Source organism: Fomitiporia mediterranea, assembly GCF_000271605.1.
Source record: "Fomitiporia mediterranea MF3/22 unplaced genomic scaffold FOMMEscaffold_8, whole genome shotgun sequence".
In the NCBI taxonomy this organism is placed as follows: Eukaryota; Fungi; Basidiomycota; class Agaricomycetes; order Hymenochaetales; family Hymenochaetaceae; genus Fomitiporia; species Fomitiporia mediterranea.
Window position 1 is genome coordinate 1,835,613 of NW_006760393.1, and position 22,461 is coordinate 1,858,073.

At 46.7% G+C, this 22,461-nt stretch overlaps 13 protein-coding genes across 13 annotated transcripts; 11 read left to right on the top strand and 2 right to left on the bottom strand.

The window, feature by feature from the left end:
• Positions 1-37: 37 nt before the first annotated feature.
• Positions 38-253, top strand: FOMMEDRAFT_89743 (uncharacterized protein; the record flags this gene model as incomplete). Its single annotated transcript, XM_007268469.1, has 1 exon — positions 38-253. A coding segment is annotated over one exon (216 nt), but the record flags the coding sequence as incomplete, so codon positions are not given.
• Positions 254-300: 47 nt separating this feature from the next.
• FOMMEDRAFT_90406 (EF Tu GTP binding domain-containing protein) lies at positions 301-1,776 on the top strand (the record flags this gene model as incomplete). Its single annotated transcript, XM_007268470.1, has 5 exons — positions 301-437; positions 491-755; positions 813-1,011; positions 1,065-1,238; positions 1,298-1,776. 5 exons carry the CDS (start codon positions 301-303, stop codon positions 1,774-1,776), a joined length of 1,254 nt encoding a protein of 417 aa, XP_007268532.1.
• A 565-nt stretch (positions 1,777-2,341) lies between these two features.
• Positions 2,342-3,524, bottom strand: FOMMEDRAFT_135492 (uncharacterized protein; the record flags this gene model as incomplete). The annotated part of the gene is made up of 5 exons (XM_007268471.1): positions 2,342-2,842; positions 2,905-2,982; positions 3,045-3,311; positions 3,373-3,421; positions 3,493-3,524. The coding sequence occupies 5 exons, from the start codon at positions 3,522-3,524 to the stop codon at positions 2,342-2,344; spliced, it is 927 nt and encodes a 308-aa protein (XP_007268533.1).
• Positions 3,525-4,372: 848 nt separating this feature from the next.
• FOMMEDRAFT_141931 (FAD-binding domain-containing protein) lies at positions 4,373-6,144 on the top strand (the record flags this gene model as incomplete). Its single annotated transcript, XM_007268472.1, has 8 exons — positions 4,373-4,765; positions 4,822-4,835; positions 4,885-4,954; positions 5,012-5,296; positions 5,351-5,429; positions 5,484-5,617; positions 5,670-5,946; positions 6,011-6,144. The coding sequence occupies 8 exons, from the start codon at positions 4,373-4,375 to the stop codon at positions 6,142-6,144; spliced, it is 1,386 nt and encodes a 461-aa protein (XP_007268534.1).
• A 1,322-nt stretch (positions 6,145-7,466) lies between these two features.
• Positions 7,467-8,163, top strand: FOMMEDRAFT_141932 (uncharacterized protein). Its single transcript, XM_007268473.1, has 2 exons — positions 7,467-7,638; positions 7,730-8,163. Exons 1-2 carry the CDS (start codon positions 7,520-7,522, stop codon positions 7,908-7,910), a joined length of 300 nt encoding a protein of 99 aa, XP_007268535.1. The 5' UTR covers positions 7,467-7,519; the 3' UTR covers positions 7,911-8,163.
• A 702-nt stretch (positions 8,164-8,865) lies between these two features.
• On the bottom strand, positions 8,866-10,238 carry FOMMEDRAFT_147835 (uncharacterized protein). Its single transcript, XM_007268474.1, has 5 exons — positions 10,071-10,238; positions 9,952-10,018; positions 9,529-9,896; positions 9,363-9,476; positions 8,866-9,294 (listed from the first exon to the last, which is right to left on the bottom strand). The coding sequence occupies exons 1-5, from the start codon at positions 10,230-10,232 to the stop codon at positions 9,193-9,195; spliced, it is 813 nt and encodes a 270-aa protein (XP_007268536.1). The 5' UTR covers positions 10,233-10,238; the 3' UTR covers positions 8,866-9,192.
• A 575-nt stretch (positions 10,239-10,813) lies between these two features.
• FOMMEDRAFT_169416 (uncharacterized protein) lies at positions 10,814-11,375 on the top strand (the record flags this gene model as incomplete). Its single annotated transcript, XM_007268475.1, has 2 exons — positions 10,814-11,091; positions 11,154-11,375. Exons 1-2 carry the CDS (start codon positions 10,933-10,935, stop codon positions 11,373-11,375), a joined length of 381 nt encoding a protein of 126 aa, XP_007268537.1. The 5' UTR covers positions 10,814-10,932.
• Positions 11,376-11,414: 39 nt separating this feature from the next.
• Positions 11,415-13,197, top strand: FOMMEDRAFT_135495 (FAD-binding domain-containing protein; the record flags this gene model as incomplete). The annotated part of the gene is made up of 7 exons (XM_007268476.1): positions 11,415-11,812; positions 11,941-12,010; positions 12,063-12,347; positions 12,404-12,482; positions 12,533-12,585; positions 12,646-13,006; positions 13,067-13,197. The coding sequence occupies 7 exons, from the start codon at positions 11,415-11,417 to the stop codon at positions 13,195-13,197; spliced, it is 1,377 nt and encodes a 458-aa protein (XP_007268538.1).
• Positions 13,198-13,492: 295 nt separating this feature from the next.
• On the top strand, positions 13,493-13,907 carry FOMMEDRAFT_158393 (uncharacterized protein; the record flags this gene model as incomplete). Its single annotated transcript, XM_007268477.1, has 2 exons — positions 13,493-13,573; positions 13,650-13,907. 2 exons carry the CDS (start codon positions 13,493-13,495, stop codon positions 13,905-13,907), a joined length of 339 nt encoding a protein of 112 aa, XP_007268539.1.
• Positions 13,908-14,086: 179 nt separating this feature from the next.
• Positions 14,087-15,074, top strand: FOMMEDRAFT_169418 (uncharacterized protein; the record flags this gene model as incomplete). The annotated part of the gene is made up of 4 exons (XM_007268478.1): positions 14,087-14,164; positions 14,219-14,503; positions 14,566-14,751; positions 14,811-15,074. The coding sequence occupies 4 exons, from the start codon at positions 14,087-14,089 to the stop codon at positions 15,072-15,074; spliced, it is 813 nt and encodes a 270-aa protein (XP_007268540.1).
• Positions 15,075-15,518: 444 nt separating this feature from the next.
• On the top strand, positions 15,519-17,843 carry FOMMEDRAFT_21686 (FAD-binding domain-containing protein). The gene is made up of 8 exons (XM_007268479.1): positions 15,519-16,280; positions 16,341-16,354; positions 16,421-16,490; positions 16,542-16,823; positions 16,882-16,960; positions 17,018-17,070; positions 17,128-17,488; positions 17,546-17,843. The coding sequence occupies exons 1-8, from the start codon at positions 15,885-15,887 to the stop codon at positions 17,674-17,676; spliced, it is 1,386 nt and encodes a 461-aa protein (XP_007268541.1). The 5' UTR covers positions 15,519-15,884; the 3' UTR covers positions 17,677-17,843.
• Positions 17,844-18,183: 340 nt separating this feature from the next.
• On the top strand, positions 18,184-19,972 carry FOMMEDRAFT_135497 (FAD-binding domain-containing protein; the record flags this gene model as incomplete). Its single annotated transcript, XM_007268480.1, has 7 exons — positions 18,184-18,593; positions 18,709-18,778; positions 18,831-19,115; positions 19,174-19,252; positions 19,301-19,353; positions 19,414-19,774; positions 19,836-19,972. 7 exons carry the CDS (start codon positions 18,184-18,186, stop codon positions 19,970-19,972), a joined length of 1,395 nt encoding a protein of 464 aa, XP_007268542.1.
• Positions 19,973-20,192: 220 nt separating this feature from the next.
• Positions 20,193-22,372, top strand: FOMMEDRAFT_169421 (UPF0187-domain-containing protein). Its single transcript, XM_007268481.1, has 14 exons — positions 20,193-20,268; positions 20,327-20,359; positions 20,419-20,457; positions 20,530-20,655; positions 20,710-20,732; positions 20,785-20,790; positions 20,847-20,904; positions 20,955-21,568; positions 21,621-21,716; positions 21,774-21,841; positions 21,894-22,052; positions 22,111-22,137; positions 22,192-22,225; positions 22,285-22,372. Exons 1-14 carry the CDS (start codon positions 20,224-20,226, stop codon positions 22,355-22,357), a joined length of 1,401 nt encoding a protein of 466 aa, XP_007268543.1. The 5' UTR covers positions 20,193-20,223; the 3' UTR covers positions 22,358-22,372.
• The last annotated feature ends 89 nt before the right edge of the window (positions 22,373-22,461 follow it).

Sequence of the window (22,461 nt, forward strand, 5' to 3'; positions counted from 1 at the left end):
GGGGCAGTCATCAAAGCTTCCACAACAGAAGTCGCATTTGGACCAGCAAGCACTTGACATATCATCTCTTAATTTGGACTCGGGGGATGTGGACGAGCAGGTCTCCGAACCACCACCTAAAATATCGCTTGCACGAGAGAAAGTCCTTGAGGAAGCACGGAAGGCGCTGGATGCCAGCCCGAAGAAAGCTGTTAGCCTTGTGGTCATTGGTAAGTATTTTGGACAACACCGGTCACTGCAGTCTATTCAATAATTGATCTTGTTGTTGTAGGTCATGTTGATGCAGGGAAGTCCACGTTGATGGGCAGGTTGTTGTACGAACTTGGACTTTTGGATGAGCGAAAACGGCTAGCGAACGAACGCGAGAGTAATAAAATGGGCAAGGGAAGCTTTACGTGGGCCTGGGAGATGGATGGGACCCTCGAGGAGCGCGCAAGGTGACTCTGATCCCTTACTGTCTATCTTGTTCCATTCTTATTCGTACTTGCAGAGGGGTCACTATGGACATCGCACAACAGGTCTTAGAGACGCCGAATAGACACATCACGATTCTGGATGCTCCTGGGCACAAGGACTTCATCCCGAATATGATATCCGGCGCTACGCAAGCAGACTGTGCTCTACTCGTCGTGGACGCAGCGACCGGAGAATTCGAGGCAGGCTTCGATCGTGGTGGACAAACAAGAGAACACCTTGTATTGGTCCGTAGCCTTGGTGTTAGTCAGGTGGTTGTAGCAATTAACAAGCTGGACCAAGTAAGGCGCCAAGCACAATTTCCTGACATGATTTCTGAATCTTGTTTCTTCTTCTAGGTGAACTGGGAGAAAGACCGGTTCGACGAAATCTGCGAAGCACTCAAGCCGTTCCTTACACAGACAGGCTTTAATGCCGCGAAAGCGGGATTCGTTCCCGTAGGCGCTCTCAGTGGTGTAAATCTTGCCCATAGGGATGGCAAAGACGCGAAGGCTTTGAAGACTTGGTATAAGGGCCCAACCCTTGTAGATTTCTTGGGTGAGTATGAAGTAATCCGAATACGAGACGAGCCCCTAATAAGATATGCTTAGATAAATTGGAACCGCCAAGTCGAGCGCTCACGGGGCCTCTGCGTTTTCCAATTTCAAATGTCTTCAGGGGAATCACTAGTGGCACCGCAGTGTCAGGGAGACTATGCAGTGGTGTTGTCCAGGTAGGGGAGCAACTTCGCATTCTTCCAGGTGACGAAACAGCAATTGTTAAATGTAAGTTAATTTCTTCATGCATTGTAAAGTATTCTTAAGTGTTATTTTCTTTTTTAAAGCGATTGAAGTGGATGACGAAAACAAACCATGGGCCGCCGCCGGCTCCAACGCCACTCTATACCTCACCAACGTCGACCCAATCAACCTGACAATCGGTTCCATTCTATGTCCTCCATCTGACTTAGTCCCTCTCACGACGTCCTTTACGGCACGGATCATTGTCTTCGACATCGAGCTCCCAATAACCATCGGTGCACCCGTTGAGCTCTTCCACCACTCGTACAATGTGCCTGCGACGATCGCGGCGTTCCTCGTAACGCTCGATCGTTCGACTGGAGCAGTGGTGAAGAGGAATCCTAGGGTGTTGACGCGTGGTGTGTCAGCTGAGGTGAAGATTGCTTTAAGAGGGCAAAGCATATCGGGACCTGCTGCACGCGCGCAGCCGATTCCACTCGAGCCGTTTGCGGCCAATAAGGATATGGGGCGGTTGCTTTTGAGAAGGGGTGGTGAGACGATAGCAGCAGGTATGCATACTTAATTCTCTTCTTTGCAGTGCTTGAGTACTAAGCTGACGACTTCACATCTCAGGTATCGTCCTTGACGCCAATCCTAAATAAATTCGATCACGCGGGGAAGGAATAAAATTAGATATACGTTGTGGGCGGGGAGAGTAGATATATTAAAAAACAAAAATTCCAATGTAACGTGTAGACACCAATACATACACGGGTTTACTACACGAAACTAACGAGAACAGACCAAATAACCTACTTACAAAACGAGTCAACCAAACAAAACGAGAAAGGACTACTAGAAGTCTATGGAGGAGAGGAAACAGAGACACCTGACTAAGACAACGGCGACCACAACAAAATATAGCATATAAAGCAAAGGAATAAAGCGACGAAAAGTAGAAGACATGAGAGCATGAGACGTAACGAGAATAGTTCGAGTTGTGGGGAAATGGTGCCTTACACCAAATTCCAAATTTCGAATAGATAGATGCAGGACGATGTCATTTCAAGGGTTTGGATGTGTCGCGATGGATCGAAAGGAAAAAGAAAATTGGGAATAGAAGTCATTACTATCACTGATTTCAACAATTACTTCCTAGGACTTGGTGAAGGGGTCGGCGAAGCGCTCCTGGGCGACGCGCTTCCAAGCCGAGCCTTGTCTTTCTTCTCCTTCCCCGGAGTGAGTCTTTTCTTAAGTCTACCAAAGATAGACAAACGCTTTTCACGTCCAATGCTACCAAATCGCGAGTCGGGACTCGCGTCTTTCTCGCCTGGACTCATACTAGGGAAGGTGCTCTGCGTCTTGGGTGTAGACGGTGCAGAAGAGGATGGTGCAGTCGTAGTGCTTGTAGAAGTACGTGTATGCCCGTTCGTCTTGATTGGCGTAACAGGCGCCACGGGTGAAGTTGTCACCGGGAGCTCGGATCTTGTTTGCGGAGGTGTAGATGGTGTGGGCTCTGCAGATGTAGTCGGAGCTGGGACAGGTGCCGTGGTAGCTGGCTCGGACGCAGAAGGTGCCTCGGTAACAGTTTCTACAGCAGGAGTGTGCGTAGAGGGTCCTGCCTCTGAATCGACAGGCTTCGACTCCACCTACAGCAAGAAAGAAGAAAATGAATATTTGAAATAAAGGTAATCAAAGCAAGACCGCGTACTGATTTGGCAGCGCTGTCATCAACAATAGGTTGAATTGCGACTGGGACGTCAGATGCAACTTCCACTGGGACTTCGGCCTACGTGGACAAAATGATAAATTTTACTGTACGACCAACGTCCAGAACACCACAGGACTCACCTTTTCGCCGGGCTGCTTATCGTCAATAGCCTCCTTACTAGGAGCCACCACCCCTGCGCCTTCAGTCGGCGGAGGAACAGCTGGTTTTGTCGGAGTGTGTAGGACATTATTCACATTTCCATTAGAATCCGTCTCAATTGGCTGGTTCGGATGATTGAGCCAGTTGCCATCAACAATGAACTTGTAGAGGATCTTGCTATCCCAAGGGACCGCCACTGACGTCGTGAACCCTGTATCTGATTTGTTGAGGTGCACAGACGAGGTCCACTTAGGGTCAACGCGTGAGTACAGGCGCTGGTAGGGTGATAAGGGTCAAAAAGATACGCACGTTGTCGAAAGTGCCAGTGACTATGACGGAGTGGGCGTCCGAGTGCGGCCTGTTGCACAAATCATGGTCACGGTTAGGTCAGGGATCTTGTTTTAATATAGCTAATAGTACGGTACTTGCCAATCCAAAGCGAGGTTGTAGAAGTCTGCCATGAATGCAAGACGTGTGTGGGTCGTCAGAATAGGAACGATAGATTACAGGACTCGTAGGGGGTCGTAAGCAATAAGTGGCAGTAATGAACTGAAGAAAAAAATGTGCAAAGTTGGCGCTGGCTGAGTAAAGATGATTGGACGAATGGGGATTGAGCAAAGCACTTTGGACCGGGTGAAAAATAAATATGATACCTGGCCTGCGACAAAATGTGCTAGGGACGCAACTCGTTGAGGTGGCGTGGGTCGTGGGCGTTTATGAAGAAGAGAGGGCGTTCCGAGTGCCCGAGTGCGAAGCTTGGAAGAAGAAATACAGCAGGCAGGCTACTCGGAGCACGAGGCCGCGAAGCGTCGTTTGGCGAGGAACAAGCCGACGCGCATTTCTCGACTCTTGCCTTTCTTGGTAATCTATCTTATGTGCTTCCACTCAGTCTTACATGTAAATTTTGTAATTCAATCAGTGCCTACCTGTCTACCTCTCTGCCTTCTGCGAAAAGCAACGTACAAAGAATTACCGATGGCCGATGTCAGAAAATATGCAAAAAGGATGATGGACCGTCCCAGGCCGGCGCATGTCACAATCGAAGCTTCTCAATTCACGCTCAGGTATCAAAAATGGGAATTAAACTGAACAGTGATAGACGCAGAGCTAAGATTGAGACATAGCGCAATTCAACACTCGTGCCGACCGAGTCGCCCGCGAATCGCGATTATCCGCATGTCAGTCATCATCCCTCATAGCTTATCTCCTTTCGTCTGTCTGCATTCCTCGCCCTCTCCATCTTTCCCCCTAACTCGACTCAATCATGGTTGTCCATCCTCCTTTCACAAAGGACTCTGCTCTCTACAATATGCCTAGCTTCTCCGCGTTCAAAGCGACATTTAAAGGCGACATTGTCATCCCTGGTCATCCGGACTACGAATCTGCTATCAAACGTTGGGCAAAGAACGCGACGCGACGCGCAAAGATTGTCGCCTTCGTCAGAAATGCGGACGACGTGTCGCTTGCAGTCAAATATGCCCAAGACGCCCAACTGCCACTGGCCATTCGGGGCGGAGGCCATAACCCAGGAGGCTCCTCGTCTTCCGAAGGGATTGTCATTGATCTTTCTAGATATATGAACGATTGTCGCATCGACACTGAAAATAAACTAGCATATGTCGGCGGAGGCGCGCTCTGGAAGACCGTAGATGATACCGCAATCAAGTACAATCTCGCAACAGTTGGAGGAACTGTGAACCATGTTAGTATACTCTCTGTTTATCGACAATTTGGATTTGACATGTGCTATTATGACAGACTGGTGTCGGCGGGTATGCTTTTCCAAATCCTCTTCCTAGAGTATGTGCTCACCTTTCCTAGTCTTACTCTGGGCGGAGGATACGGTTGGCTCAGTGCTTCACATGGTCTCGCTATCGACAACCTAGTCCAGGTATATGCGCACAGAAGCAAACCAGTCAATCTAGACTGATGAGTCCTATATTGACAGGCAACTATGGTCGTCGCAGACGGGTCAATCTTGACAGCTTCCGACTCAGAGAATAACGATCTATTTTGGGCAGTTCGGGGCGGCGGATGCAATTTCGGAATCTGCTGCGAGTTCGTCTACCGATTACACGAACAGCGACCAACGGTTTACGCTGGCGTCCTGATTTACCCTCCGCCTCTCGTCGATAAAGTCATTGAAGTCACTGCCGAATGGTGGAAAAATAAACCAAGCTCAAGAACATCATTACTTCAGGTTGTCACACGAGGACCACCTCCCGATTATTGTGTGCGTCCACATCACAGAATCAATAAACCAATCTAGGCTTAGATGACTATTAAGCCGTGCATCGTTGTTAATCCGTTTTTCAATGGAACCGTGGAAGAAGGCAGACGAGAATTCAAAGCATTTCTTGATCTTGGTAACATAGCTTACTTCCCTTTTCAGCCTGCAGCAACACTAATATTGTTGATAGATCCTATTGACTTGACTGGAGAAACGCCGTACGAAGCTGTAAATGGACTCCAGAATCCATATGTACGACACGGTCAGAATGTTTATATGCGGGGTGTCACCCAGTATGAGTATTCACCAGCATGCGTGAAAAGGGTATGTAACTCCACTACTTCTATTCAGATCTCTTGTCCAAACCTTTCACAAGGTATTCGAACGAATGTGCGAGGTGTCATCGAAGGACTTACGAATTTCTGTCATATTTGAACTCTTTCCACTTGACAAGATCAATAGCGTCGCAAACGACGCAACTGCATTCAACTTGCGCGGACCAGATAGCAATGTCTTGACCGTCACCTTTTGGGATGACGATGACTTGGAGAGTAGTGTGCAAGGCAAAGATGCAGCCTATGCCATGACAGATATCGTTTCCAACGCAGAAAAGGAACCTGAAAAATCAAAAACGCGGGCATACGGTAACTATGGTGAGATACACTTTACCAGAATTCTCATTGTCTTTTTCATGTGCTAAACTTGGTCGGATGCCAGTTGGTGACGAGATACTGGGATCCGACCGAGCACGAAGAGTGTTCGGCGATAACTATCCACGGCTGCAGCAGATCAAGAAGAAGTATGATCCGTATGTGCTCTTTTCCAAGTGGTTCACTATTGTTCCGGCTTGAGCAGATCGTTCCCCACCGTTTCATGTATTTTTGAGCTTTGCACTGTACTATACTGTATACACGCAAATCTTGCGGATCTTCACATTGTAGTAACAAATTGTCCTTTGCAGTGGAGCTAGAAGTCGGAAGTCTAAGAAACTCAGAAGAGGAAAGTTGACAGACGCTGGCAGAATGGCCTTTTTTTGTTCCTGCCGATCAGGAATGAGTGATTACCAGGCGTAGTTTGTGCTCTATTTGTGCTCTCCTTCCTTTTTCGGCCGAGAACAAGCCATTTTCTTGTTGTTCATTGACTTCTAGTGTTGCTCACTTGGAAACGGGAAGCTCTGGCCTGGCTATTCTTTGAGAGATTTCGGAAGACTTCTCTCACCGCTTTAGGTGATCAATGTGCGCTGTTGGGCGGAAGAGAACAATAGGCGTGGTCAAACCTCGCGATTCTCTGTGCAATTCACCTTGCGATTCTAGAGGGTGAATCGCAAGGTGAATCGTGCGTGCAGGTTTGACCAGCACACTTGTACATGTGTGATTCACCTCAATATACCGACCCTTGATCTTAAAATTACATAATATAAAATTAAAGAAATAGTTTTTTTTTGTGCTATGCCTTAAGAAGGACGACAAGACAGAGCAAGACAATTGAGAAGAGCCGCGCCGCAACGGCAGCTATGTTTCCGCTCACGGCCAGCAACGCAACCGAGTTATTAGGCGTGGTCAAACCTCGCGATTCAGTGCGCGATTCACCTGCGCGATTCACTTTCATGCAAAGTGAATCGCGGACCCCGGAACCCCAGCGATTCGGGGTGAATCGCGCTGAAAGGTGAATCGCACTTTGACGCGATTCGCCTTGCGATTCACCCCTGCGATTCACCTCTACTCATATCTATTTCCAAATATGTACATGTATTACAAAAATAAAACTAAGCTTCTTTTCACCTCTAAATTCCAAAAACAATAAGATGATTTGCCTCTTCCTCGTGAGCACTACAGTATACATACTGTCCTCTGTTCTGCAAAAAATCCTTGTGTTCTCTGCTACCAAGCTCTGTTGTCTTCTTGCACATCACTGCACACATATCAAGTCCTTCTTGACATGGCCAAATGTATATTATAAGATAAAACAACTGAGGTGCGATGTCGTCGTGTTCCAACCAACCCCGCCACTGTTGGATCCTTCCGAAGTGGCCGTCGCTGCTTAGCCCTCCTCACGACTATTTAACTAGACCCCTCACTCTACTAGCCTTAATATTTTCTCTCGTCTGTGACGACTGTATATTTCTCCACCTCATTTTACGCTCTACGCATACCGCTCTACACACAAACCACCCTACTAGCATACTCGTCGTCTCACTCCTATAATTGGTTATCTGCACAATTCATCATGGCTACTACTATGTACACCACCACTACCGCCGCGCCCTCATACACGCCCTACTCGCAGAGCAAGGCAGCACTCTTCTTCCAAGATCCTTCTTTCCTCCCTATGACTGTGACGGCGAGGTGAGCTAGTTCTTCATGTCTCCTTCCGGAACTATCTATATTATTCTCATACTGACCATTTTGTCTTGTTTTTCGTTTTAATTATGATTAGGTCCGGAAAACGATACCCGTTGAGCAAGATCTACGTGAAGTACATCCGACGAGTTTGGAAGCGCGTCTCTCGTGCAACGCGTAAGCCTGAACGGGCGTCGATATTGCCTGATGGATTCGTGTTGATCAATAATGCGAGGCTTAGCGCTGCTGCGAAGCGGAAGAGCGTTTTATTTGGTTGACTTGTCATTACGCCGCTGCTGATGATGTGAAAAGAACAGGCACATCACGCGAGGTTAGTTTCAGATGGTCACAAACTTCCCCGCCTTCCCGGTTTACAATAATATACTAGTTACAACATATACCCCGCATTCCTCGCTCAATCCTTGATCCCTATAATCCCTATATATCCACCCTAGTTCCTATCACTATCACTCTCCACGTTCACGTTTGTTTCACGCTCATACTCACATGGACTCATCCAATCACTTCATCACCTCATCTCCGCACCTTGTCACGTATTCACTGCATTCCCTATCCTTTGCATTAACGGACTTCTTCATTGCAATATTAATGTGTTACACCACTTTATATCTTGACGGACATTCACATTAGTTTCACGTTATTATCACTATTATTATTCCTTTATCTTACCGATAATCAATCTAATTCTCGCATGTTCAAGCTCATATTTGGTATATCACACCTATTCACACTCATGATCCTTCCGTTTATCATCATATCATCATAAATACCCGTCGATTTACTTCCGGAGAATGATCAAATCATATGATTTGTTTCAATGTTCCCTTCCACGAGTATTGCGGATCTACTCGCTCTTCGAGAATCAAGAAGTGATAGTAGTGTTCATTGTCTAGTAGGACCCCCTCATGTTCAGAAGTGAAGTTTCGTGAATTACGTGTTGTGTTCCTGCTCCACTAGAAGCCATTCGCACCCCTTCGTACCAACCATTCACAAGGTCGTGTGCCAGGGGTATGAGTAACAAACAACCTGACTTCGATGATTGGGTTTTATGCGTGTCCACCGAAATAATTTAATTGACAGATACCCAATACAAAGCTATCGAAATGTCCTCGATAAAGTAGACCCAACCAAAAAGGAATAAACAAAATATTATCGTACAAGCAAACTGCAACGAACGGTGTGTTACAACATACATATGTGGGGACGAAAATGCACGATCAACAATGCAGATAAGATTCAAACCCTTTTTGCTAACATGTTACAAAAAATTAAGTGGTGGTGGTACACAGTGAAGGAGCGTAACAATAGCAACAACACAACGAGGTAAAACTGCGGGACGAATGCGTATGAGTTCCGCGAGTAGAGCCTGTTAATATGAGAAGAATAGATAGGTGTGATAGGGGGTCTTGGGGCGTAGGGTGCGGGATGGGCAGGGGTCATGAGAGTTACCCATGGGAGTGCAAGCACAATCACAAGAGGTTTACTCTGTCAGACCATCACATTGCATGAAACCTGAACGTTGGTTTGACGTTTGTCCGTTTAATACTGCCTCACAGTAAGCTGAGGCTGCCACGTTCCGTACATGACTTCCTCAATCGAGTAGATCTTAATCATGTCCCAGGAAGTATTGATGCTGTTCGACTATGCAGGAAAAGGGGTATCACGTTCATTCAATGTGCAAGGGCGAATACAGAGTGAAGAGCGCTTACCTGTAAGTAGTGGATACATGCGCGTGCGACGCGCCGTACGAGGGAGGACAGCCTCACACGACCATCATACCAGTCAACGGGCACCCTGTACGTGATGGTTCTGTACCCGTTCCACTAAAGTGCAGCCATTGAGAGCAAGTTCCAAATACCCTAGCGTTATACGTACCGCAACTCTCAGGAAGATCTCTCCATTCCTGTCTGCATGGAGATCGTGCCATTTGTAGCTATCTCCACCAACAGGACGCTCGCCGCCGACTGCCTCTGACAGAGACATGCCGGAGGTCGAGTACTTAGAGCGGAACTTGATGCGCGGAACCCCTCGGCCGCGGTGATCATAACCGTAGCTGCTGTTATGCGAAGTACTTAGCTGCTGGCCTGAAGTCGATGGGAGTTGGAAGGATACGGACGAGGATCGGCGGGATCGAGATGGTGTCAACGCTCCCGCGGTGTAAGGAGTTCCCGTGTATGGGACATTGTAGTCGAGATCAGTTCCGTAGTAAGACGAGCGTCTGTTCAGTGCCATATCGTCGTATGCTAGAATTTTGCGATTAGTTGGAAGCTGAGTGTTCTGTATAAATCTGAGATTCACCACCACTTCCGTAATAACTACTGGTGCGAGGAGTCGCGTAGGACGAGTAGCCATTGGAATAGTGCGACTAGCGTAAAATAAGCATAAATTTTATATAATTTATGGGTGTCTCAACTTACGTCTCCGTACCCGTTGTAGTCCGCATCGTCGTAAACTGGATCTCCGTATGGGTAGTGTCCGTAATCATTATAACCAGGTCCTGGAGTGCGCGGTGTCTGGTAGCCTCTGCTCGAGTACGAGTGCGAAAGTGCTTGAGATGGATAGGTTGCTGCGTATGCCATAGTTGCAAAGATTTCCACAGAGTAAGGACGTAAAGAAAGGCGAAAGAGGAGTCGCAAGACTGGGTCTTGAAGGGTATACACCCCCTTTATACCCGATTACCACAACATGGCGTATAGTTCGCGGCCTGTAATCCATGGAAAGGTAGACAGGCATGAGCAAGTTTGGTGTACTAGCAGCCTCGCTGTGGCCATGAGGCGGCTCGAATCGTTCCAAAGAAGCACCCGCCGGAAGAATCGGTTTTAATTAGATGCGGCGATGAGTCGTAGGTTGGTAATAGTAATTCCCGCAATGTGTATAGAAGATCATGAGGATGGCAATAGCCTGAGCATCTGTTCATTGAGAGTATGAACCCTAAGATGCTGAAACCTTCGAGACTGCCGAGTACACGTATAAGTGGAGAGTCGGCATCCTTAAAGATGCGCGCAGTATCAGCAGACGCTGGCCAGACTGAGTTCACCCCTGAGTCCCATCCCAGCAAAGCATTCTCGCCGCTATCTTTGCTTCTGAGACTTGGACGATAGCTATAGCTGATTCGTGACTTGAAGGAACAATCCAAGTTACCATTGGCTAGTGGACAGGACCGGACCGCAAGCGCTTTCTAAAACTGGCCATCAGCTACGGTTGTCCGAGTGCTAACTCTGAACAAGTTTCTCCGCGTTCACAGACAGACCGCATCATTTACTCAAGCGTCCGCGGCCAATGAGGTGTTCAGTTGGAGGATCGTGCATGCAGCCTTCGTTTTGCACGTACAATGTCATCCCTCGTCGCGTCATTAGGTTCCAGTTCCAGGACTTTCCAACCGCTCTCAACGGAACTTCGTCTCTTGAGTTCTCACGCTCTGATCGTTTGTTCTGTGCGGTACTATCACAGTCAGAAGAAGTGTTTTATGCCAACACTTTTAGCTTTTACTCCGACCCTAGAGATGGCGGTCGCTATCGCTCTTTACACGTGATCCCGAATCTCCAAAATGGGGACTTTATGATAACCTCTTGGCGTTTGTCTCAGTCAAGAAAATTACTGCGCTTGATCGGTGCTCAAACTGGGCGCATCATGGAACACTCTTGCTCGATGTGCCGGCAATCAACGCGTCGTCTACCCCGCTTCAAGACAATATAAATACCTCCATACAAGCCAGTCCATAAGCACAATCTGCCTGCAAGTGATTTTACCTCCGTCTCGACATGTCCACATTCGAATCATTCAAGTCTGCCTTCAAGGGTGATATTGTCACCCCGTCTGATGTGGATTATGACAAGGCTCTAAAGCGCTGGGCAAAAAATGCCGAAAGGCCTGCCAAATATGTTGCTTTCGTCAAAGACGCAGAAGACATCAAGCTCGCTCTAGAGTTTGCGAAGGCAGAGAAGCTGCCAATTGCTATTAGGGGAGGCGGACACAATGCTGCCGGTGCATCTTCAAAAGAAGGAGGTCTCATTATCGATCTCTCGAGACACCTCGCTGGCGTCACGATTGACCCAGTGAAGAAGCTCGGTTATGCCGGAGGAGGTGCTATCTGGGAGACGGTTGATAAGGCGGCGATTGAACATGGTCTTGCGACTGTAGGCGGAACAGTCAACCATGTGTGTATACTTCAATTAAGCAATCGAAGAAACTTTACTTACAAGCAAATGAATAGACTGGCGTCGGAGGGTAAGCATCGTCGTAATTGAATTGACTTGAACGTCAATTTATTATTTGTTTAATGATTAGTCTAACACTTGGAGGTGGATACGGGTGGCTTTCAGGAGAGCATGGGTTGACAATTGACAATCTAGTGCAGGTATGTCATTAATGTCTGCTTCAAATACTTTGTGTTCATTAATTTGTTGTAGGCAACTGTAGTCGTGGCTAATGGAACTATCTTAACGGCTAATAAGACGGAGAACAGTGATCTATTCTGGGCTATTAGGGGTGGTGGTTGCAACTTCGGCGTTGTCACAGAATTTGTGTTCCAGCTGCACGACCAACGAAGGACCGTTTACGCAGGAACTTTGATCTTCCCAGCAGCTCTTATCAAATCGGTGATGCAAGCTGCCAACGATTGGTGGGACAAAGGGCCCTCAAAGAAGGAAGCTGTCGCAGTGGTTCTCACCCGCGGTCCACCACCTGAGCGCTATGTAACGTTTCCATTTAGACTCTGCAATCTAGTTGTGATCTGATTGTACCCTCTCAGCCCTGTGTTATCTGCAGCCTGTTCTTCAATGGCTCGGAAGAAGAAGGGAGGGAAATATACAAGCCATTCTTCGACTTGAGTAAGTTCCACAATTGTCCGTAACGAACCAAGTGTGCTAAACTCGGTTAGACCCGGTCGACCATACGTCGGAAATCCCGTATGAAAATATGAACGCACTCATGGTATGTCCACTTTCGCAACGGGCCTAAATAGATGATATATTCATATTATTGATGCGACAGAATCATGTTGTTCATCCTGGGCAATCGGTTTATCTGAAGGGTGCCAAGTTTTCTGCAATACAACCGGATCAGGCAACCGATGTTCTCGAGAAGATTGCGGAACTCACCACAGATGGAAACTTCCGGTTTGCATGTATCCTGGAGATGGTCCCTACTGCAGTGGTTAACTCCGTTCCGGGTAATGCGACCGCAATGCCCAATCGGACCTTCCAGAAGAATGTCTTGCTCATGTGTCTATGGGATGATAATACCCCAGAAAATCAAAAGGCTGGGAAGGAAAAGGTGTACATAATAGGGAATCTATTTACAAACTTTTCCGAGGAGAAAGACTTGGTTAAACAGGGTGCTTACAGTAATTATGGTAAGAGACACTTTGTACTTCTGACATGTGACACTTCTAATTCTCTTGATTACTCTGCAGTTGACGAATATTTGGGTAACAAGCATTCAGCCCTCCTGTTTGGAGATAACTATCCGAAACTGCAACAGCTGAAGCGAAAGTACGACCCGGAGGTGATTTTCAACACTTGGTTCCCCATTGTTCCCGCATGAAGTTAGGAATAAGGTCGCAGACGAGCATGCGCTAGAGTATCTCTTTCATCTGAGTCTACCATCTACTACAAATGCAAGCTATGTGGTTTTTTGTATGTTTCGGGTCCCTGTCTACTCATTCATACATAGGAGGCCTTTCTGAAATAAGAAGCCCCATTAAATACAAAGAATTTGTAATAATATTTATTGAAACCTTACTCACAGGGCTAGGCAATTGTGTGAAACAAAGATAGTCACAGTTACTAGTCGATTACAATTATCACGAGTGTTGCTCCACAGATTGGGTTACAAGGCAATGTCGGCTATTGCATCCATATCTTCTCAAATCATCGTTCCGATCCACCGGGATACACGTAGAAGGAAGCGTAGAGCAAAGGTGTGTCCCTGGCTATTGTCTCACCATAGCGATTTCCCATGCAACTACACCGTTTCGCACAGTGAGTCATGACAAGGCGCTTGCGCGCTGGGCGAAAATCGCGGTGATGCGAGTGATGTACGTTGCCTTCGTCAAAGACGCAGAAGACGTCAAGCTGGCCTTGAAGTTGGCAAAGGCAGAAAAGCTCGCGATTGCTATCAAGGGAGGTGAGCACCATTCTGCTGGTGCATCATCTTCGGAAGGTGACCTAGGCATCGATCTCTCAAGATATCTTGCTGGCGTCACTATTGATCCAGCCAAAAAGCTTGGTTATGTTGGAGGAGGGGCGATTTAGGAAACAGTTGATAAAGCGGCGATAGAACATAGCCTAGCAACTGTGGGCGGGGTAGTGAACTATGTGTGTACACTTCATTGAATTTTCATGCAATGTGACTTACAAGATAATTAATATTCCGGAGTTGGAGGGTAAGGGTTGCTTTACATTACATTACTATCTTACACTGAGAACCGTCAATGTTCAGACTAACATTAGGCGAGGGATATGGGCGGCTGTCAGGAGAGCACGGACTGACTATTGGCAACCTCGTGCAAGTACGTTCTTCATCATTGACAGTGCATACCTCACGACTCATTAATTTTTGACAGGCAACTGTGGTCGTGGCAGACGGATCTATCTTGACGGCTAATGAAACGGAAAATGGTGATCTATTCTGGGCTATTAGGGGTGGTGGCTGTAACTTCGGTGTCGTCACTGAGTTCGTCTTCAAATTGTACGAGCAGCGAAGGACCATCTATGCAGGAGTTTTGATTTATCCACCGTCTCTCGTGAACACACTGATACAGGCTCTCAACAACTGGTGGCAAAAGGGTCCGTCGAAGAAGGAGGGTATTACGCTGGTTCTTACCTGTGATTCTCCGCCTGAATGCTATGTGAATACCCTCTTAGGCTCGGACCCAGTACTCTGAACAGAAACTAATCACCCTCCGCCCAGCCGTGCGCTATCATCATGCTCTTTTATAACGGCTCGGAACAGGGCGGGAGAACAGTATTCAAGGCATTCCTTGACCTAAGTAAGTCGCCTCGGGCTGGTTCGCAACGAAGTGTGTTGGCTAAACCCGACCCAGAACCGCTTGATCAAACATCGGAAATGCCGTATGAGAACTTGAATACACTCATGGTATATCCTCGCTCACAGGAAGACCTGGAAAACGCACGTTCATTGCTTTGAATTGACAGAATCCCAATGTTTACCACGACCAATCGATCTACTTGAAAGGTGTCAAATTTTCAATGATACAACCAGACGAGGCATGTGCAATCCTTGGAAAAGTCGCAGAGGTCACCGCGGACGGCTCTTTCCGGATGATTAGTGCGTTCGGGTTCTTCCCTCATGAAAGAATCAGCTCTGTCCCGAAGGACGCGACTGCAATGCACAAACGAGCCTTCCAGAAAAACGTCCTGACAACTTGCCTTGGGATGCAAACACGCCAGAGAATTTGAAGATTGGGAAGGAGAAAGTGTATGCGATCACGAACCTCATTTTAAGCTTTTCGAAGCATCCGAGAAGAAGGCTTTTGGGAATTATGGTGAGAAAAAAACGCAGTAACTTGACACCCATCGTTTCCAGAATCTCATTTCACATGTCTACAGCAGATGGAAGCAGAACTCTTGATCAGGCAGCCATTCTTTTTGGGGATAAATATCCGAGGCTACAGAGTCTGAAAAAGTATGATCCGGAACTGATGTTTAGAGACTGGTTCCCAATCACTCCTGCTTGAACTAAGTTGAACTAAGGATGAAGTTGTACAATTATTCTGATCAGTGTTTACGTCTGGAGTTGGCCATTACATAAGCAATGTATGTAATTGCAAATTATTAATTATATCACAAGTTCTCTTGATGGCAATGACTGATACTGTCCTCGACCTGGTTGAACTCAATGACCGCAAACGCCGCATGTGCCGACTCGGACTGGACAAAAATACTTCAGACGTGAAAGACTTTGATCATGCTTTTAAAGAGGTACAGTATCTCGTTTGATAGGTCAAAGTCTAAGGCGAAAAGATGGGCATCAGACAAAGTGTGTAATACCATATATCTATGATCACTTGCATCCGTGATCGGCACCTCCATATTGTCTAGTCTCTATGAGCTCTGGTGCCTTTTATCCCAGGATTTCCGATCTCGGGCCTCCATGCTCTTGGTACTTAACGTCACAGATCCTGTCCTTCGCCAATATCGACCGTCCTCCACTTCTCATAGTGTTCTCCGAATCAGTCATAGAACTTGGCTTCAGCTTCAAAGTTTCGAATGTCTTCATTCGAGTCCTTAAAAGCGTCATTCAAAGGTGACATAGTCACTGCATCTGACCCCGATTACGGGACGGCTATCTCCCGCTGGGCGAAGAACGCTGAGAGAAGCGCCAAATTTGTTGCGTTTGTGAAAGATGCAGAAGATGTCAAGCTGGCTCTTGACTTCGCGAAGACCGAGAAACTACCTATCGCTGTCAGAGGAGGTGGACACAATCCGGCTGGTGCTTCCTCATCAGAGGGCGGTCTTGTCATCGATCTTTCTAGATATCTTGCTGGAGTCACAGTAGACCCGGAGAAGAAGCTCGGCTATGTTGGAGGAGGTGCTATTTGGGAAACGGTCGATAAAGCGGCGATTACACATGGTCTTGCGACCGTGGGCGGTACAGTTAATCATGTGAGTAACTCAAATGTGCTTCTGTTGATGCGGAACAAGGGTGGCTTAAGGCATTTATAGACTGGAGTCGCTGGGTATGGTATATCTTACTTGAGAACTTCTTCCGATTCTGAAATTTAGTCACTATCTACGCATCTTAGCCTGACTTTAGGAGGAGGATACGGTTGGCTTTCAGGAGAACATGGCCTAACTATCGATAACCTCGTCCAAGTTCGTTCCGCTCGTATATGATTATTGTTTACCTTACGACCTCGATTTTAGGCTACCGTGGTGATAGCAGATGGTTCTATCGTGACAGCCAATGCAGACGAGAACAGTGACTTGTTCTGGGCTATCAGAGGAGGTGGCTGCAATTTCGGAGTTGTCACTGAATTTGTGTTCCGACTACACGACCAGCGAAAGACTGTCTATGCCGGCCATTTAATATTTCCAGGACCCCTCGTTAAGCAATTAATTCAAGTTACGAATGAGTGGCAGAAAAACCAACCGAAGAATGCAGGCATGATGCAAGCTCTGACACGCAGTCCTCCGCCCGAGTGCCTTGTATGTGCCTGACAGTGTTTCATGAGCTTATTTAGAAAGTGTCTCACTCTTTTTCTAGCCATGTTGCATCTGCGTCGTGTTCTTCAATGGATCTGAGGAGGAGGGGAGAAAGGAATTCAAATCGTTCCTGGATCTCAGTAAGTCATCTTAGGTGCATCGTTGTCAATGGTCTGGTCTGACTTGTATCTCTATAGACCCAATTGATCTTACTTCCGAGATACCCTACGAGAAACTGAACACAACGCAGGTACTACCCCTACACAGGAGTCACACTAAATGCATGCTCATTACTTCCGTTTGACAGAATGCCCGTCTCTATCATGGCCAGTCTGTATTCTTCAAGGGTGTCAAATTTTCGCAATTGCAACCAGAAGATGTAGTTGCAGTTCTGGATACAGCTTCTCAACTCACTGAGGACGGTTCCTGCAGAATGTTGTGCATATTTGAGTATTTCTCTGGGAAGACGATTGACGCTGTGCCGAGCAAGGCTACCGCGATGTACAACCGATCGTTCCAGAAGAATTCGCTAGCTGTCTGTCTCTGGGATGTGAACACGCCGGAAAACCAGACAATCGGGAGGCAGAATTGCTATACAATCAGTGATCTCGTATCGAGTTTCACAAAGGATACTGAGTTGGCGAGGAAACGTGCATATGGTAATTACGGTGAGTAAGGATAAGCTGCTCTGGACTCATCGTATTGATCCATGGCTCATCTCCTAGTTGTGGAGAACTTGAGTCCCGATCACTCGGCAGTACTGTTTGGAGACAACTATCCGAAGTTACAGAAAGTAAAGCAAAAATACGACCCGGAGATGCTCTTCAAGAACTGGTTCCCGATCACTCCTGCCTAGATCTAGAGAAAGGTCGTATTTGTTATTCATGGATGGAAAGTTGGAGATTTAGAACGACTAATCCGGAGTCAGATGGCACTGTCGTTCCTAGGTTGTCCATGGTCCCTGTATAAACGTATATTCGTTCTGTCAGCATCGTAATACCCTAATATGTGTTTTCTAATAATGGAATGAATTATATTCTTGTTTATTATTTTCTTGTTCGGGCGGAAATCCAAGTGCCGATCCTTCGGCTGCTCCGGCTGCTGTGCGAAATGCTGATCGTCTTGGTCTTGGTATCACTCTGCCAGCTACTAAGAGAATGTAAATTTCACACTCTACCATTCGCAACGAGTGGTTCGGTGGGTGTCTCACGCAGTTCAAGATTTCGTCTCATTATCTCAGGCTGCTTTTCTTCATAATCAAGCTGATAAACACCGATTCATTGATAATTCTGGGACTTACACACGATCTCAGGTTCAAGGGTTCTGTACTTACTACTGTTCATCTGCTCCTCGGCTTCTCCATATGTCTTCGCTCGAGTCACTCAAAGCAACTTTCAAAGGCGACATTGTCACGCCTTCTGATCCGGGCTACGAAGAAGCCATCTCCCGCTGGGCAAAAAATGCCGAGAGACGTGCTAAATATGTCGCATTTGTCAAGGATGCAGAAGATGTCAGGCTGGCTCTTGACCTCGCGAAATCAGAGAAGATTCCGCTTGCCATCAAGGGAGGTGGACACAATGCTGCAGGGGCATCGTCATCGGAGGGTGGTCTCATTATAGATCTATCAAGGTACCTCGCCAGAGTCACAGTAGACCCCGTGAAGAAGCTAGGTTATGTCGGCGGAGGTGCGGTTTGGAAGACAGTAGATGAAGCAGGTATTGAGCATGGGCTTGCCACCGTCGGTGGAACAGTAAACCATGTGCGTCTCATACGGTTTATGAATCAATGTAAGATTACACAGTTAATAAATGTAATGAGTAGACTGGAGTAGGAGGGTATGCATATACGTACTTTACCTCGTTCATTACACCACATTCACGCACTTTAGATTGACCTTGGGAGGAGGGTACGGATGGCTCTCGGGTGAACATGGACTGGCGATTGATAACCTTGTTCAAGTCAGTTGTATCAATACGTTGGATATTCGTACCATCTGATACATTTGAGCAGGCAAATGTGGTGACAGGGGACGGTTCTATTTTGACTGCCAATAAAGACGAGAATAGCGACTTATTCTGGGCGATACGGGGTGGAGGATGCAACTTCGGTGTTGTCACTGAATTTGTGTTCCAACTGCATGATCAACGCAGGACAGTTTACTCTGGACCTATGATATTTCCGGGTCCGCTCATCAAGGGGTTGATTCAAACCACGAATGAATGGTGGCGAAAGCACCCGTCAAAGAAGGAAGGCATGCTTCAAGTATTGACTCGTGGCCCTCCACCTAAGAGCCAGGTGTGTTGGTTTATGACGCTATCAGATCTGTGAAGATGGGCTTATACCACTTGCCCAGCCGTGTGCTGTATGCTTCATGTTCTTCAACGGATCCGAGCAAGAAGGAAGGGAAGCCTTCAAGTCGTTCCTAGATCTAAGCAAGTCGTTCATAACGCGTTAAGTAAATGTGCTGAGACTAAATATAGAGCCGATCGACTTAACGTCCGAGATGCCGTATGAGAAAGTTAATTCATTACAGGTATGAATTCACTTCCACTGTCGAGATGAGGTACGCATGAATAATGGTTTCATTCAACAGAATGAAGTTGCCACGCCCGGTCAATGTGTTTATATGAAAGGGGTTAATTTCTCCCTTCTACAACCCGATGAAGCGAGAATACTCCTGGATAAGATTGCGGAGCTGACTGAGGATAGCACTTTTCGAGTGGCATCTATTTTCGAGTTCTTCCCGCCGGATAAGATCAACTCAGTACCGAACGACGCAACAGCCATGAACAACCGGTCTTTCCAGAAGAATGTGTTAACGTCTTCTTTTTGGGACGAGAATACTCCGGTGAACCAGAAGACTGGGAGGCAGAAAGTGTATACGATAACAGAGCTTATTACGAACGTAGCTAAGGATGCGGACGTACTGGAGAAACGCGGTTACGGAAATTACTGTGAGCAAAGCGCATTCACTCACTTGTCTCTGCCGTTGTTAATGAATCATTTGCTTCACAGCTGACGAGAGCTCGACGTCCGATCGCTCAGCGGTGCTCTTCGGGGCGAATTACCCTAGACTACAGGACCTGAAGCGAAAGTATGATCCCGACCTACTCTTCAGGAGCTGGTTCCCCATAACCCCTGCTAAGATGTAGTCCGATTGGCTCTTCAAAGCAAACGATATCATATAAATAATTTCACGAGATTAAGTATACAGGGATGTACTAGTAGAATGTGATAGGTACAATGGAAGTGGAGTGGATAGCTACATTTTCGCTTATTTTTAGGGCGTGATAATTTGCATGTGTTTGCCACAAAGATCTGTGCTAAATCAGGCTTACCCCTCTTGTACACGGGTGTGACCATAGGGTATTCACGACTTTTGACGACTCTTCACGACACGGTCATGTCCACAATAAAATCTGTTTCTTCTCTAACCTCAGTGCTCAAGGTATGGGTTCTGAAATGAGAAAGGCAGAATGGAGTTGTGTAACTATTTGTTTTTGTAGAAGCCGAAGATATCACGGAAGCATCTCAGTCGCGTTCGTCTCGATGCTATACCGCTGCTTGGACTTTGCTTTGACGCGCCCATACTTTTCAGTACTCTTGGCTCCCTGACGTACTCAGGATTGAAGGCAGTGTAAGTGTCTTACTTATAATTGAAGCATCAATGACTGATGACGCTCATTCTGGACGCGCCACACATCACCAGATCGCTCTTCGCATTGCAGGTCCAGTGTTAACGGTCACTGTTTTCGCGTCCGCTGTCGCATATGCCTGGTACGAGGGCCACAACGTCAAGCTTTCCAATAACGTCTCTCCTCTACTTGCTGTTGTTGTGCGTAATGTTTTCAGTTTTGGTTATGAACGTAGATTCTGAATTGGCGTGTAGGTTGGTCTAATCCTGGTATTCCGGTGAGTTTTAATTTATTTTAGTTTGATTTGAAACTCTCAACGCTCGTTACAGAAATTCGTAAGTCTTGTTGACTTAAAAAGACGTGTCCGTTTGTGCCAACTTGTTCGCTACAGGACTTCTTACGACCGTTTCTACGAGGGACGGAAGGACTTTGGTCAACTCACTGCAGAGGTGCGTGTTACCAGTTTAGCATTGTGTCCCAATTTTAATATTGGATCCAGATCAGGAATTTGACTCGTTCCGTCTGGATAAATGTCGCAGTCCCGCCTGACTCCGGTAGTGCAACTGGCCAGAAAGGTATTTCCGAATTTCTGCACCCTCCAACTTTAATTAACGAAGTCGCGAAAGGTTCTACAGGAGGTAAAATGACGTCTAGTCAGCTCCGCAGGAAAAAAATCGAGGCCCTCCAACTTGCCATGGCTTTTGCATATGCAGTAAAGCATCGGCTGCGAGGCGAATTTGGATTCGACTACGATGATTATCGAGGTATTCTCCCTCGCTCAATAGTACAATACGAAATAAATGGCATCAGCACTGCTGCTTCGTCACCAGCCTCCGGTAACGGTCATGAGTCATATCAGGCGACTGGGTCTTTAACTCCAAAGATGAAGAAACGGCGGGAGAGTGATTCGACCAAGTCCGATGACGACGCTAGTCCTAAGGACACTAAGCCTAGTCCCAGCCGCAATAACTCACAGCAATCTCATATGCACTTCCATTCAGCGAGTGTAACGCTTGATAGCCAAAGTGCTACTACGCCGCTCTTGAGCGGTACTCACCGTACTGTGCAGTTCCACGCATACCCCACCGTATTAAAAACACCCTTGCCTCTTGTGTAAGCACACTGATCTGATATATAAAGAGCCATGCTTATCCCCAGACCATAGGATCGCACATGAACTATCTCATATGATATTCCGTTTCAAACGAGATGGATACTTGGAAACTGTAGGGCCAGCCGGTACTAATGCCATGAACGCCCAGTATGCACTCTCTTAAAGTGTTGTTTGATATAGAATTTCTAATGCTCAACGACATAGGGTTCAGTCAATGGTCGTGCAAATGACAAACATGGAGCGTATCGCAACAACACCTATTCCCGCGTCCTGTTAGTCCAATGTCGATTTCTTTTGATGCGTAGTCTGATACGAGATTTGTAGACGGCATACATCTCAAGCAATGTGTCACACTCTATCTATTTGCACTACCATTCGTTCTGGTGGCCGATTTGCAATGGAAAATGATACCCGTTGTTACTGTTGTCGCTTTCACACTCATGGGTATTGAAGGGATTGCGAATGAGATTGAAATGCCGTTTGGTGAGTTTTTAAAGGAAATTCCTTAACTTACAAGTGATATATGGGTTGACTTGGGCAGGACATGACAAAACTGACCTTCCGTTGGGTATGTGTTGCGTTTGAGCAATTATCGTAAACTTCTAACTAATGGTGCTTGTAGATAACTTCTGTGCCGAAATAAAGGAAGAAATTGAGTAAGGACTTAATCTCCGCTCGCTTCATGACGATTTCCTAATGATTCCTTTGTTTATAGCTTCACTATAGCAAGATTGCCTGAGGGAGGAGAGGGCGTGGCGGGACTTGATGACGGAGAGGGAGATGATTGAACATATGTTGGAGAGGACACTCAAAAACACTGACATTTTGATATTCTGACATTATTGTCTTGGTTTGACCTTTGCATGAGGCTGCGACCTCACAATGTATACCA

Bases quoted from the DNA above. Each gene is read 5' to 3' on its own strand.
- FOMMEDRAFT_141932 (XM_007268473.1), top strand. From the start codon at position 7,520: ATGGCTACTACTATGTACACCACCACTACCGCCGCGCCCTCATACACG. The intron at 7,639-7,729 runs GTGAGCTAGTTC...AATTATGATTAG, and splicing joins CCTATGACTGTGACGGCGAG to GTCCGGAAAACGATACCCGT.
- FOMMEDRAFT_147835 (XM_007268474.1), bottom strand. From the start codon at position 10,232: ATGGCATACGCAGCAACCTATCCATCTCAAGCACTTTCGCACTCGTAC. The intron at 10,019-10,070 runs GTAAGTTGAGAC...ATTTTACGCTAG, and splicing joins ACTACAACGGGTACGGAGAC to TCGCACTATTCCAATGGCTA. The intron at 9,295-9,362 runs GTAAGCGCTCTT...TTTCCTGCATAG, and splicing joins CATGTATCCACTACTTACAG to TCGAACAGCATCAATACTTC.
- FOMMEDRAFT_21686 (XM_007268479.1), top strand. From the start codon at position 15,885: ATGTCTTCATTCGAGTCCTTAAAAGCGTCATTCAAAGGTGACATAGTC. The intron at 16,824-16,881 runs GTATGTGCCTGA...CTCTTTTTCTAG, and splicing joins GTCCTCCGCCCGAGTGCCTT to CCATGTTGCATCTGCGTCGT. The intron at 17,489-17,545 runs GTGAGTAAGGAT...CTCATCTCCTAG, and splicing joins ACGTGCATATGGTAATTACG to TTGTGGAGAACTTGAGTCCC.
- FOMMEDRAFT_169421 (XM_007268481.1), top strand. From the start codon at position 20,224: ATGTCCACAATAAAATCTGTTTCTTCTCTAACCTCAGTGCTCAAG. The intron at 20,905-20,954 runs GTGCGTGTTACC...TATTGGATCCAG, and splicing joins TTGGTCAACTCACTGCAGAG to ATCAGGAATTTGACTCGTTC. The intron at 21,842-21,893 runs GTTAGTCCAATG...CGAGATTTGTAG, and splicing joins AACACCTATTCCCGCGTCCT to ACGGCATACATCTCAAGCAA.